Source organism: Arachis ipaensis, chromosome B01, assembly GCF_000816755.2.
Source record: "Arachis ipaensis cultivar K30076 chromosome B01, Araip1.1, whole genome shotgun sequence".
Lineage (NCBI taxonomy): Eukaryota > Viridiplantae > Streptophyta > Magnoliopsida > Fabales > Fabaceae > Arachis > Arachis ipaensis.
Window position 1 is genome coordinate 127295504 of NC_029785.2, and position 13529 is coordinate 127309032.

The 13529-nt window shown below is 35.3% G+C and overlaps 4 protein-coding genes across 4 annotated transcripts in view; 3 read left to right on the forward strand and 1 right to left on the reverse strand.

Annotated features, from left to right (window-relative positions):
- The window catches only part of LOC107613525, a 60642-nt gene that overhangs the window by 43177 nt on the left and 3936 nt on the right, over positions 1-13529 (forward strand).
- LOC110263212 lies at positions 1682-2705 on the forward strand. The gene has a single exon (XM_021104182.1). It carries the CDS (start codon positions 1865-1867, stop codon positions 2297-2299), a length of 435 nt encoding a protein of 144 aa, XP_020959841.1. The 5' UTR covers positions 1682-1864; the 3' UTR covers positions 2300-2705.
- LOC110263208 lies at positions 4707-8042 on the forward strand. The gene has a single exon (XM_021104167.1). It carries the CDS (start codon positions 5298-5300, stop codon positions 6549-6551), a length of 1254 nt encoding a protein of 417 aa, XP_020959826.1. The 5' UTR covers positions 4707-5297; the 3' UTR covers positions 6552-8042.
- Positions 7852-11796, reverse strand: LOC107637260 (polyadenylate-binding protein RBP45). The gene is made up of 6 exons (XM_016340694.2): positions 11349-11796; positions 10435-10903; positions 8760-8815; positions 8555-8685; positions 8365-8461; positions 7852-8277 (listed from the first exon to the last, which is right to left on the reverse strand). The coding sequence occupies exons 1-6, from the start codon at positions 11622-11624 to the stop codon at positions 8104-8106; spliced, it is 1203 nt and encodes a 400-aa protein (XP_016196180.1). The 5' UTR covers positions 11625-11796; the 3' UTR covers positions 7852-8103.

Consider the following 13529-nt stretch of genomic DNA (forward strand, 5'->3'; position numbering starts at 1 on the left):
TGTAACTTAAGGTATTGTTTGGATGGAAGATGAAAAATGAGAGAAAAGAAAATGAAAAGAAAAAAAAAAATGAGAAGAAAAAAATTTTTTTTTTATGTTGTTTAGATAATGAAGAGAAAATGAGTGAAAAAAAGGAGAAAAAAATCATAACCAAGTGAAATTACATTAATACTCTTCATTTTTCTTTTGTTTTTAATGTTAACACCATAGATAAATTGGTAATTTGACTTTTATTTTAGAATTACCAACTGTTTTTATCGCAAGTTTGGAAAGAAAATTTAGGGTGGACCCCACACCACTGTTTTTCCTTTTCTTCCAATTTTCATTCTCATCCAATCTAGGAGTGTGTATGGCTCGACCCGACTCGAAGATCCGGTCCGGCTCCGAATATTTTAGGGGCTATTTTGGTGTGATTTTACCGAGTTTAGGGTCGAGTAAGGGTCTCAAAAATAGACCCGGTCATTATTTCGGATCGGGTCTGGGACATAGCTCGGGTCACCCGAAGTCGGCCCGGTGACCCGGTCATCATACACAATTAATATTTTGTGTTATTAGTAATAGATGATGGCTATTCTTATGTGGAATTTAAGTATTGTAAACCTTAATATTTTGTGTTATTAGTTATTATAAGACTATAAGTTAATGTTTTATGTTTAAATGCATAAGATTTTAGACTAATGTATAATATTGTGTTATTTATATTGATTTAAATATTTGGTGTTATTAGACAATATTAGTATTGATTATGGTTATGCTTTAATTTTAGAGAAGAGTTGGTTCTTGTTATATTTTTCTAAGTGAATTTTACCATGTCAAATAATGGTTAGAGTCTTGAAAATTTGGATATTTTCACATGCTAGCTTATAAAAAGGTATCAAGGTAACGTAATGTTAATGGCTCGGTTTTTACCCGGTATAATCGTGGCCCGAAAGTATATAGGTTTCATCGGATTTAGGGCTGGATTTGGGTCTAATAAATAGGCCCGTATATATTTCGGGCCGGATCTGAATCACATCAAATCCGATTTCACCCGACCCATGTACAACCCTAATCCAATCAATGAAAAATAATTTTTTTTTTCTGTTTTCCTTCTTTGCATTTTCTTTCTTTTTAATTTCCATTAATCCAAACAATGCGAAAGAGTAGGATAGGAGAGAAGCGATAATTCCTTAAACTAAAAGATAAGGAAAATGATTAAAAATTATGGAATTAATCAAAGGAAATGGGAAAGATAATTATCCCAGTCAAGATACCATTCGGCTATGCTCTTTCACACACTGACACACTCAGTTGTTCCCTAGTCCTAGTCCTCCTTAAAGGCGCCACAGTTCACACAAAATCCCCATTAAAATAACAACTCATCAAAATTAATTGATTGTTCCCACATGGCTGATTTGGCTAGAATGACTATAACTTCTTCGGTCAACAAATTGAGGCCCCTCTTCTAGCAGTCTTCTTCTGTGGCTGCTCCATGCAAATAGATATGCACGTGCACGCATATATATAACATAGATAGATATTAGACTAGTTCTAAGTTCTTACAACAACATAACAGAGCGAGCCACCACATGTAATAATAATATATTCAATCATATTAACCAATTCCGTTAAATAAAAGTCAACATTTTATCATCACCATTTCTATCTCTTCATGCCACGCACCCTATAAATATCAAACTTTCCACCTCACAAATATTTCATTCCATCATAACTTGGATATCATCAGGGTTAAATAACAGATCAAAGCACATAGAGAGAGGTTCATTATCTTAATCAATCAATCAATCATATTTCTATAAAGTTAACGTAAACAGTTACATATATACACAAACTAGAGAGAGCCCTCAATTATCCTATCTTATCTATGGGGAATTATTGCTGCAATGCAACATCGAGATCAACGGAATGGGGAGGCGAGGATTGGAGTGATTTGAACCCTAAGAAGATGAATACGGTGAACATAAAGAGGAGATCAAAGAAGGTGTTTGATGAAGGTCAAGTGTTGAGTATTGGAAGAGCCGAGAAGGAGAAGCTGTTTCGTGAGTTGGGAGCAACTATATGTAACGATAACAACAATAACAATGGTAGCAGGATCAAGATTAGGATCTCCAAGAAAGACTTGGCTAAATTGTTGGGTGATGATACGTCTACTACTATACAAGAACACAATAAAGGGAAGTTGCAGCATCGATCTTCTGCAGAACAAGTTCTTCTGAGGCTGTTAAAGGCTCGTGATGATTCTCTTCACATAAACACACCATGGAAGCCTCAGCTTGAGAGTATTCCTGAGGAGAGATAGTATGCTTTACATCTTTTTTTCTTTGTTTTTTTTCGTGTACAAAATAACAATTAAGAAATGGAAAAGTACAGGCAGACAATGAAAATATTAAATAATGTGAATAATAGATATATCGAATGTTTATTTTACTAGGTGTACGGATGGTTATTTTAATATTAAGATTTAGGTGGGTAATTTAGAAGTGTAGTGTGTTTTTATTTGATTGGTGGTTGTTCATGTTGTTCAAAATAGTCATTGTTTACCTAGCACTCCCTTTAAGAAATTAAACAACTGCATTTTTCATAACTTATGTATTTTCATGTAAGATAGAGATAAAAAAATGGTTGTAAATTTGAGACAATGTAATTGTATTAGTTATTAATTATCAATAATGCCGCAAGTGAAGTGATCTTTAATTTTCTTTCATCATGTGTTCAACCAGCTGATGCAAAAATCTAGAAGCCGTCAAAATTAGCCAATGTTATTATATCTTTAAAGTAATGTTTATGTGTATGTGTATATGCTGCGTATACAAGCCGCTGTTAACTACTTAACTATATATATCCGGATTGAGATTAGAGAAAAGAGACCATATCAAAGATGTTCCGTGCACTACTATACCATTATTATTTAATGTTGGGGTATGAAGGCAAGACAGGAACATTCCTTTTCAGAACTTATTATATGTATATTTGGGGATCCATCTTACTATCTATATTAGTGTACTGGCATCAATATGGAAGAGAGGAGGATAATATAATACATATGTATAATGGTATTGTCCCTTTCATTAGTTTGATTTTGGTATACTGTTGTTGTGTGAGGACTAGAACTCTATACATTAGTAACTGAGTCAAGTCAAACGACCCACTATAGTAAAAGCATTGAACGAGAAATATCGACACATGATGTATAAGAATTTGACCATATGCCGTGTCCCTGTATACTCAAATTTCAATTTACTTGCGTAATATTTTAAAGAAAAGTATAAGTAAACAACAATTTTTTTAAACAATGTGTGAATACTGTGATTCTGTTCTAAGTGCACATATTAATGAAGAATGCTTTTCGAGCAGTAGAATTTATTGTTTTTGATCGATAGTTAATCAGTAAAGTTTAAAAGTATAAATTAAAAATATGTTATTGAATTGTTAAATTGAATTAATAGTTAAAATGCTGATAAAAAATAATATATTCTACCTTAAATTTTTTTCCATATTATTAATACCAATTAAAAAAATGTGCATAAAAAATATAAAATTTAAAGAGTAAAGTATCGTTTTTGTTCCCAACGTTTGGGGTAAGTCCTATTTGTGTCCCTAATGTTTAAATCGTCCTATTTGTATCCTTAACGTTTATAAGTGATTCAATGTTATCTTACTATCAATTATACTAACAAATCAGATTATATTTTTCGATTATTCTCACTTGGATGTATTCATTCTCAATTAGGTTTCACTTGAATGTGTTCGATTTTAATATTATACCCACTATTTGTGTTTAGATTCAATTATGTATGTAAATGTTGTAGGAATTAGTTTCAACGTTTGATGAGCTATTTTTCGGAGTAGATCATTGATTCTATCCCAGACATTTGTATTCTAACTTCAAGAAGAGATTTTTAAAACTCAAACTAAAGCGCTCATGATGTGTAATTGACGGTAGCATAATATTGAATCACTTTTACAAACGTTAGGGATACAAATAGGACGATTTAAACGTTGGGGACAAAAACAATACTTTACTCAAATTTAAATTTTTAATTTATCTATTATTTATTTATTAAACAAATTTTAATAAAAAATTAAATATAATAGATATATAATTTAATGTGAGAATTAATTTGTTTAATAAATTAAAATAAAATGCCACTAAAATTTTTTTAAGAATTAATTTGAAATACTACTGATATAAATTTGCTTGAAAATTCATGAAATAGAAATGAATAATACATATGGTTGGAGGACATGTATGAAACTATGAATTGAAAGTGCAATTCGCAAAACACAACCATGGAATGAAGGAGAATCCTGCAGTTCTTTTTGTGAGGTGAAGGTGCATGGTAGAGTTGAGAAAACTAATAGTGTGATGATTTCCACATTCTTCGATTGCTTGGTCAAGTCAACACCGGAAAAAATAACCCACTTTATTCCTACTATCAATATATTATCAAAAATTTTAAAACAAATAAAATAAATATATTATTGAATGATAAAAAGTAAAATATAACAAAACGTTAAAAAAAATTTAGTTCAATATTTAAGAAGACAAATAAGAATTGAATATAAAATTCTAAAAAATACGTATATTATTAGTACTTTATTACAATACAGATAGTACATAGTAGAAAATTATTATCATCATTATATTCCATAATATTAAGTAAAAATTTGTAAACCAAGCCACGTGGAGGGTTCAGTTGTGTCTCCTTCCCAGCAGCTTGGAACTGCAGCCTGAGGATTGAAACAGAAACAGAAGAGAGTGACTGAAATCCAAAATCAGAACAAACATCTTTATTCATTAGCTTCCTTCCCTTTCCCTTTCATTCATGCTTTCGTTTCCAAACAAATCTAATTCAATCATTTATAATTCAAGAACAAGGTAGCTTGTGTTAGTTACATTACAGTATCCCCGTGTTTTCTGATCGCATTTGCATCTAAGGAGAAAAAAAAAAAACAACTTTAACGCTTTTTTTTTTCTTTTAATTATATTTTTCCATGTGTTCTGTCCTCTGATCGTTGAAGTAGAATGTGATTTTTCATTTTTTGCTCGTGATTTCTCAGTGCAGCTCCATTGTATTTGTACCTCATGTATTAGATGCGCACAGATTCTTTCTTTTATCGTGTGTTATATTTCATTCAAATATCAAGAATTTGCGATTTGTAAAGAAATATTTATCTTTCGTGCCTAAAAGTTTCTTTGAATCTGAAGAGTGAGTTACCTCCTTGATTGGTTTTATTTTACGCCTTAATGATTTTCAGAAAGGAGAGAATTTTGGAGAAATTTGAGTGTGTGGAAGATGAATCAGCAGAACCAAGCTTCAGGGTATCCATCAAGTGTTCCAATGAAGAGAAAACGTGGGCGGCCACGGAAAGAAGAAAGTGCAGTTCAAGGAGAGATCATGCCGGCAATGCCTCCTTCTGAAAATGTCATGAATTCCAGCCAAGTTTGCGCTGGAATTACAGCTAACGATCATAGCGATGCAATGGTGGGGAAGGTGGTAACCGGCGTCATAGAAGGCTCTTTCAGTGCCGGATATCTGCTTAATGTTAAGGTGGCAGATTCTGATTCTCAGTTAAGAGGTCTTGTTTTTCTTCCTGGCCAAGTTGTTCCTATCACTGCACAAAATGATGTGGCTCCTCAAGTTAGAATGATCCAAAGGAAAGAAATTCCAATTCCAATTCCAGTTCTTAATCCGCAAACTCTGACTAATGATTATGTTCCTTTACCACCACAGACTTTGACAGATGATTACATTCCTTCACCAGCACAATGCAGCAAGCAACCTTCTGAGGAGGAGGCAGAGTTGCATCTGCCCAATCCTCAAGTGCTGCCAATTGAGAATCCACTTTCACTTGAGAATCAATCTGCCTCTGCTATGGCAGTTGCGGTCGAGTTGCCCAAGAATGATATTTCTGTTCCTGGTGGAGGGAATCCTCAGGTAATATCAGAGCCTGGATATCAGAATCAATCTTCTTCTATGGTGTCAAATTTTGAGTGTGAAAATCCTGTTAGGAACAACGAAACATTGCATCAGATTGATACCTCAACTGATGTAAAAGAATCAGGTGCTGATGGAGGAGCAACAGAAGATCAAGATCCAAAGCCAGCATCTGAACCTATCATCTTTCTTCCAACAATTGAAACTCAAACTGCACAGCAGACTACTATGCCTTCCCAGCTGAATGAGCCGATTCGTGATGAGATGAATAAAACATCAGAGATTGAACTCAACAAAAGCCCTGCTGAATCCATGCCATCTGAACAGGTTCACAGCTTCATGGAGAAGCAGGCCTCGCCGAAAACCGAAGGACTACAAGATATGGTGGGAAAGCTTGCTACTACTGAGATGTTGAGCTTAATAGACTCCTCAAATTCAAATGGAAAATCAAACACAGGTGTTGGAAATGGTATTGATATGGTTGGACTTGGATCAAACCATGCCCCTGACAGCAGCCAACCAAAATCCATGGTATCTGAAGAGATCAAGACTTCATCTGAAGGATGTGCTTTTGATGCCATTGGTAAGGTGGACGTGAATCAGCCTACTTAGTTAATGCAAAGGAAAGGATGGAGAAGGTGGTATACCATGGTTAATTTGGTCATCAGATTTAACAGTTTTGAAATCGAGTAGAGTTTTCAAATGCATGGCTTCAAGAATTTCAAGTATTCTTGATTGAATTTGTTTTCTTTTATTTATTTTTTATTTCTTTCATATTGGTTATTTGTTCTATTCCTGTTCTGCTACTACTTTGTCGAATAAGTTTGTTTTTCTTTGCAGTGATCTTTTGTTATCTGGTGACATTATACTACTGATATTAGAAAACTACATGGTAAGTGGCAAGTGTTGGGAGTATAAAGTCTGGCATACGTTTGGACAGATTAGGCAAAATAAATGTAACAAGTATGATCAAATACTATCGTTTAATAACAAACTATTCGAATTGATTAGAATTTGGATCCTCTAAAATGAGAAAATTGGTAAAGTGATAAAATGAAAAATTAATTATTGTTAATTTTGTAACTTACATAAAATGTGTATCCTATTATCTTAATTTAAGAGTGATTAATTCCTCACTTTACTATTTTATCAACTTCTTCGCTATACTACTTTACCAACTTTCAAGAAAATAGAAGTTATTGCTCATTTTGATTGGTGCGTTCTTATGTTAGTAGTTCACGCCAACTGGGCCTTTGATTAGTTTTTTTGGCCGTTTGGAAGCTGAATTAAGCATCATAATCGTGCAGCCAAGCCTTGGATCAATGGCAGCATCACCTGCCTCACTCGGAGCTGCACCCAGGTTTGAATCCTCAATGAGGACTATAGAACCCATGTTAGTAGTAGGAGTGTATGTTTGTGAGTTGGTGTGTATTGTATAAGACCAAAAAAAAAAAGCATCATAATTGCCATTCTAATCATGTCAACATGCTCCATGAAATCGTCTTTTTAGTGTCTTGGAGGAAATGGGTGGCAAGAAAATAAAAAGTTAGACACTATTCTTCCTCCACTCTTTAGACAGCTTGAGAAGTTATGAAATAAAGAAATGAAGCATATAAAATTATAAAAACAGATTTCAAACCAACCATACGAGGACTAATACAAGCGTAACTTGCGTAAAATGCAACATGTATTACCCTAATAACAGACTTTAACAAAACTTCTCAATAAAACCTCAACAACCTAATATGCTGGAATTTTATCACACGACAATAGTTGGCCCAAGTCATAATCCATGTTGTTATAACACAATTTTATGTTCTAAAAGGTTATGGTTTGAGTAATAATTATGAGTTTCCTTTCAATGTAAATAAATTTTAGAAGTGAATTTTCAAATTATCATTTATGCTCGACAGAAGAAGAATGGGAACTAACCATTCAATGTAAATAAGTACTCTCCAAGCATGATTTGATACACAAGGTTTGCAACAAATATAAATCTTAATATAGCAACCATAGATAACTAACCAGAAGAAAAAAGAAGGAAAAATTAAAAAGGGAACAGAGTTGACTGGTTTTCCACGAACATAGAAGCACTGAAAATAAGTATTATAGGGATACATAATGGCAAGTTGGTAACAGAAAAATAGAAGCTGGGTTTGGCTTCTTAACTATATCCCATTTGTTGCTGCTGCTGCTGAGGAGGTTGGTAATTTGCATACCCTGGATAGCTTCCATACATGTTGGGGTCCTGCCCAGCGGGAGCATAACCATAATTTTCATAGCCCTGTGCATATCCATAATATCCACTACCATTCCACTGGTTTGGGTCGGCCTGAGTCTGAAATTATGCAAGTTCATGAATCAAAATCAGCAACAAATTACGACACATGCAGCTAAGACAACAATTATAGGCAAGTTTTATTACCTGTTTGTTTGAAGGACTCCGTCCCCATGAAAGCCTAACATTTTGGCCACCTAAAAGTGTTCCATTCAACACTCTCAGTGCCTCTTCAGCACAACTCCTGATGCATTAAAAATCATATCACAGTCAAGAGATTCTTATGCAAAAAATAATTTCACGCTCCACAAATACCAAAGTACCCAACATCAAATACCTGTCAGCAAATTGCACAAACCCACATCTCTTGCCGGATGGAATCTTCACATGAACTAACTCTCCATAATGCCCAAAGACTTGTCGCAGGTGATCATCTGTAACATTTGCATCCAAATTGCCAACAAAAATCTGCAACAAAAAAATAAAACATCAGAAAACAATAAGTAAGCAGAGTGGTTTGTATATTGCAAAGAAGTACGCACAGTTGTATTATTTGGATCATTCTCGTTCTGTGCCCCTTGAGGATTCTGGTATGAAGCTGCATGTTCAAATTACAAGTAAAGAAGATGAACCACATAAACACAGGGAAAGAAGGATAGAATTCAGTACGACACCCAAAACAAAAGCAGACCAAACAACCTCTAGTGATAAATGGCACAACTTATTGGCACAGCTTTGAAGAAAAGTATATTGATTGGCTATTACTAATGAACAATGAATTTAATGGTGCCCCTTTATTTATTCAAAAAATATGAATATGTAGATATAGTTTATAACATCAACAAACTTACTGGTGGCTTACATGCAGAACAACCCTTAAGATGGGAAAAGTTAAAACATTTAACTAACACCAACAACATAAGCAACAGATTCAGTTGAGTGCTTATATTGATAAACAACAAATACAAAATCAAATGATTCGATCCCTACATACACCACACAACTTCAAATACAACTATGCATAAATAGAAATAAAACACACAAAACCTAGCATTCGGATATTTAATTATTAAATCCAACACAACTATATACTATAAAAAAAAAAGACAATTAACAAGCATTAATCCTCATCGCATTGTATAATATATATATATCTCTCTAAAAATTTAGGTAAGAGATAAATAGCCTTAGTAAATTGCCAGAGTAGAGTGAACAAAATGGAAAAGGAGGCTGTGAATGCTTGTGTAGGATATAAAAACTACTTTACAAGTGACCTGTAGTTATGGACTTATACGTTAAAGCTGACAGACTGCACAATATAGAGAAAATAAAAACTTTAATTGCATAGCATCGTGCTGAGCAATAGAAAAGGATGGAATGGAGACAACACCTAAACACCAAGACTAAAAACCACAAGATACCACAATGCATAATGCATTCCTAGAAAATTAAAGCAGTAAATACTAGCACCTGACCATTTTTCCCATGGCTGGAGAAGGTAAAGCTTAATCATTTGGCATTAAATAGAAGAACAAAGAAATACAAATAAGTAAACAAGATCTGCTCTTGAATACGGGAAAGAAAGCTATAGAAGAAATTAAAAGAACTAGTTCTTCCAGTAAAGTAAAAGGAATTAAAGTAATGGACTGAAGAATAAGAATGGTGGACTTATAATATAAGTAAAAACAACTTGCACAATGTAACTGGGCTAAGAACTAAACCAACGAAATGAAATGAAGAAACTATAATTAGAATAGTGGCGAAATGAAGGCGGAAAAGAAAATGCCACCAAAAATAACTCGCGGTACATAAACGGATAACTGACCTACACAAGGCCATGCACTAAAATGGTAACCATTTCAGCTGAAATCAGTTCCAGGCTCCGGGATGACAGAGCCTCTCGACACCCTGCTTCGAGACAACAGGAGTTCTATAAGATTTTATTATTCTATATCATTTATTTTGCCCAAATTTTTAAAGGAAACTACAGGAAGAAATGTGTTTGGACTGTATATCTTCAAGAGCGTAACTGAAATTAATCATTAGTTGAAGGGTGTTAACATAAAGGATCCACACATGAAAGATAACTAGATACTTAAAGCCTTAAATCCAACTCAATCTTGGCATATGAAGGAAAACATCTCAAACTTTTCTGTAGGCAGAATATCAAGTAAGAATTTGAAGCAAAATGGCCAGAACACAACAACTCAGACAAACCTTTGTTGGATTGTGTGGTTGGGTTTTTATTAGATGCTGGTCCAATCCTCATGGGTCTTGTTGAACAAAGAACGCCCTGCATTTCCGTCATAGCTCTAACTTGCTCACTCTCATCTGCAAACCTAACAAAACCGTAGCCCTTTGTCCGCCCAGTAAGCCTGTCAATTACAACTTTAGCCCCCTTAACCGAGGAGTATCTACCCCTAAATGTCTCCTGAAGGTGGTAGTCCGTAACATCTGCAGCCAAATCTCCAACAAATATAGTGTAATCTGGACTATCGTCATGACGCCTCTCACCAGCGCTAAAGGTTGCCCAGTTCAACCTGAAATTCTGCCCGCCATTTGGCATAATGGTGCCATTGAATGTTTGTAGTATTCTCTCAGCAGCAGCACGGCTTGTAAACTCAATAAACCCATAACCCTCGGATTGACTAGTTTGCTTATTCCTAATTACTTTAACAGATGCCATCTGCAACCATACAAATATATAACCTTAATTTATCATTTTTACACACAATATAATGAGTAACGACACATATAGTCCATCTAAACAAAACGCTGTTTAAACAAAATCAAAGCTAATCAAAATCTCTACGGGATGGACAATTTTAAAAGAATTAAACCAAGATTCATAAGATTATGGAGCTTCAAAACACCAAAACCCAAATCGGAATAAAAAAGACCTATAATTGACATCAAAAGAATATAAATCTACCCGTTCTGATTCACATAAACGAAAAACAAATCCCTATTCTATTAACACGGCCGATTAAAATAATTATAATAAATTAATAAAAGCATGGCATAGAAATTGTAGTACATAAAAGTAACAACAACGGATAGGGCGATTTCAAGACACAGAAAGAAAAGTACGAACAAAAACGCAAAACAAGAGAGAAAGACGTTATATATACCTCGCCAGTGTGAGCAAAACAGGTGTAGAGGTAGTTCTCATCCATCCAGTACTGCAAATCACCGATCCACAGGGTTCGGACCTCATCGGCACTGGCGGGCTGAACGGGCTGGGAAGGAGGCACGGACTGTGTCGGAGCCTGGGCGGAGGGGGCCCACATCTGTGGTGGCTGGGCCTGCGGAGGCATCATCATGTATGGCTGCTGCTGCTGGTACTGCTGGTTGGGCTGCTGGGCCATGCTGGGTGGAGGAGCCATGCCAGGTCCGGGCTGCATCATCTTCTTCCTGTGCTTGAATCTGGAATTCTTGAGAGGAGAGAGAGAGAGAGAGAGAGATGGAGAGAGAAAAAAGGGGGAAGAGAGTGAGTTTCTCGAATGGGTGTGTGCTTTAAAGAGTGGTTGAGACTCAAACCCTAACCCCGTCCGTGACGTGTGGCTGGTTCTCTTTCTACTTTCTATCTTACCCTTCGCACAATTTTCTCAATTTAATTCATTCAATTTCGTTAATCTTATATATTTCGGAAATAAACCTTCTACAGGTTGGAAAAATATTCTATGGCAAGAAGCCAAGAATATATATAAATTCTTTTCTTTTGATACACGGAGAATCTTCAAGTGTATCTTTTTTTTTCCTTGTAATTATTGAAAATGATAACATAATAGATTAGTAGAGAAACAAAGTTAAAGTAAATTAATTAAAATTACTTTTAAACTTTTAAATATTGATTTGACCGGAAACTGATCTAGAAGTTCTGAGTCAAGAAGCAGAGTTTTTCTATAAAAACTTATTCTGTCATTTGGATGATGTTGATTTGGATTGCCTTGGTGATGTGCCTCTTCTTTCTCTGAATGGGGAAGCTTGTAATAACCTTACGGCACCAGTTACTATGGAGGAAGTCAAAGCAGCTGTTTTTCACATGAACTCTTTTAAAGCTTCGGGTCCTGATGGGTTTCAAGCTTTTTTCTTCAAAGAATATTGGGAGATCATTGGTCTTGATGTTTGGAAGATGGTTAAGCAGGCATTCTCTGGTGTTCCTCTTGATCCGAGAATGTTGGAGACTTTACTGGTTCTCATTCCAAAGGTTGAATCACCGGTATCTATGAAAGATTTCAGGCTGATTAGTCTCTGCAATGTAGTTTACAAGATCATCACGAAGGTCCTTGTTAATAGGCTTCGTCCTCATCTTGCGGAGATTGTTGGTCCTCTTCAAGGAGGATTTATTCCGGGACGAGGAACTCCTGACAACATCATTATTGCTCAAGAAGTCCTCCGCTTTATGAAGAAGACTAAATCAAAGAAAGGCACACTGGCCTTTAAGATTGATCTGGAGAAAGCTTATGACAGAGTTGACTGGAGATTTTAGCTCATACCCTTAAAAGCTTTGGTTTTCCTATTCTACACTTAATTTGATTATGAATTGTGTCACTGCTTCTTCCTTATCTATTCTTTGGAATGGGAGTCGTCTGAAGGGCTTTACTCCTAGCCGAGGTCTTAGACAAGGAGACCCTATGTCACCCTATCTTTTTGTATTGTGTATGGAGCGATTGGCATACTTTATTAGTCATCAGGTTGATTTGGACTTGTGGGAGCCGGTTGCTATTTCTAGAGGGGGACCAAGAATATCCCACTTAATGTTTGCGGATGACTTGCTTCTGTTCTGTAAAGCTACAAAGAGACAAGTGCAAAATGTGATGTTAGTTTTAGAGACTTTTTGCAAAGCATCTGGGATGAAGATTAATGTCGAGAAGTCTAAAGCACTTTACTCCAAGAATGTCTCTGCAATAAGGAAAGAGGTTTTTACTGGGGTATCCTCTATCAGATTTGTCCAGGACTTGGGCAAGTATCTTGGAGTTACCCTTAGCCATTCTAGGGTGACTCGTTCAGCTTTCAATGGTGTCCTGGATAAGATTCGGAGTAGGCTAGTAAGCTGGAAAGGAAGTTTACTCAATCGAGCTGGTAGGCTCTGCTTGATTAATTCTGTTGCTGCTGCTATTCCCACGTACCAGATGCAGGTCTCTATTTTTTCCAAAGGAATCATTAGTAAATTGGAGTCTATGATGAGGAATTTTCTTTGGAAAGGACAAGTTGATGGAAGAGGATTGAATCTTGTTAGTTGGAAGGTACTGGTTACTCCAAAAAAATATGGAGGTTTGGGCATTAGAGATCCTTATTGTGTAAATATT

Bases quoted from the DNA above. Each gene is read 5' to 3' on its own strand.
- LOC110263208 (XM_021104167.1), top strand. From the start codon at position 5,298: ATGAATCAGCAGAACCAAGCTTCAGGGTATCCATCAAGTGTTCCAATG.
- LOC107637260 (XM_016340694.2), bottom strand. From the start codon at position 11,624: ATGATGCAGCCCGGACCTGGCATGGCTCCTCCACCCAGCATGGCCCAG. The intron at 8,816-10,434 runs GTTTGTCTGAGT...TTGAACATGCAG, and splicing joins AACCACACAATCCAACAAAG to CTTCATACCAGAATCCTCAA. The intron at 8,462-8,554 runs GTATTTGATGTT...TTAATGCATCAG, and splicing joins TTTGTGCAATTTGCTGACAG to GAGTTGTGCTGAAGAGGCAC.
- LOC110263212 (XM_021104182.1), top strand. From the start codon at position 1,865: ATGGGGAATTATTGCTGCAATGCAACATCGAGATCAACGGAATGGGGA.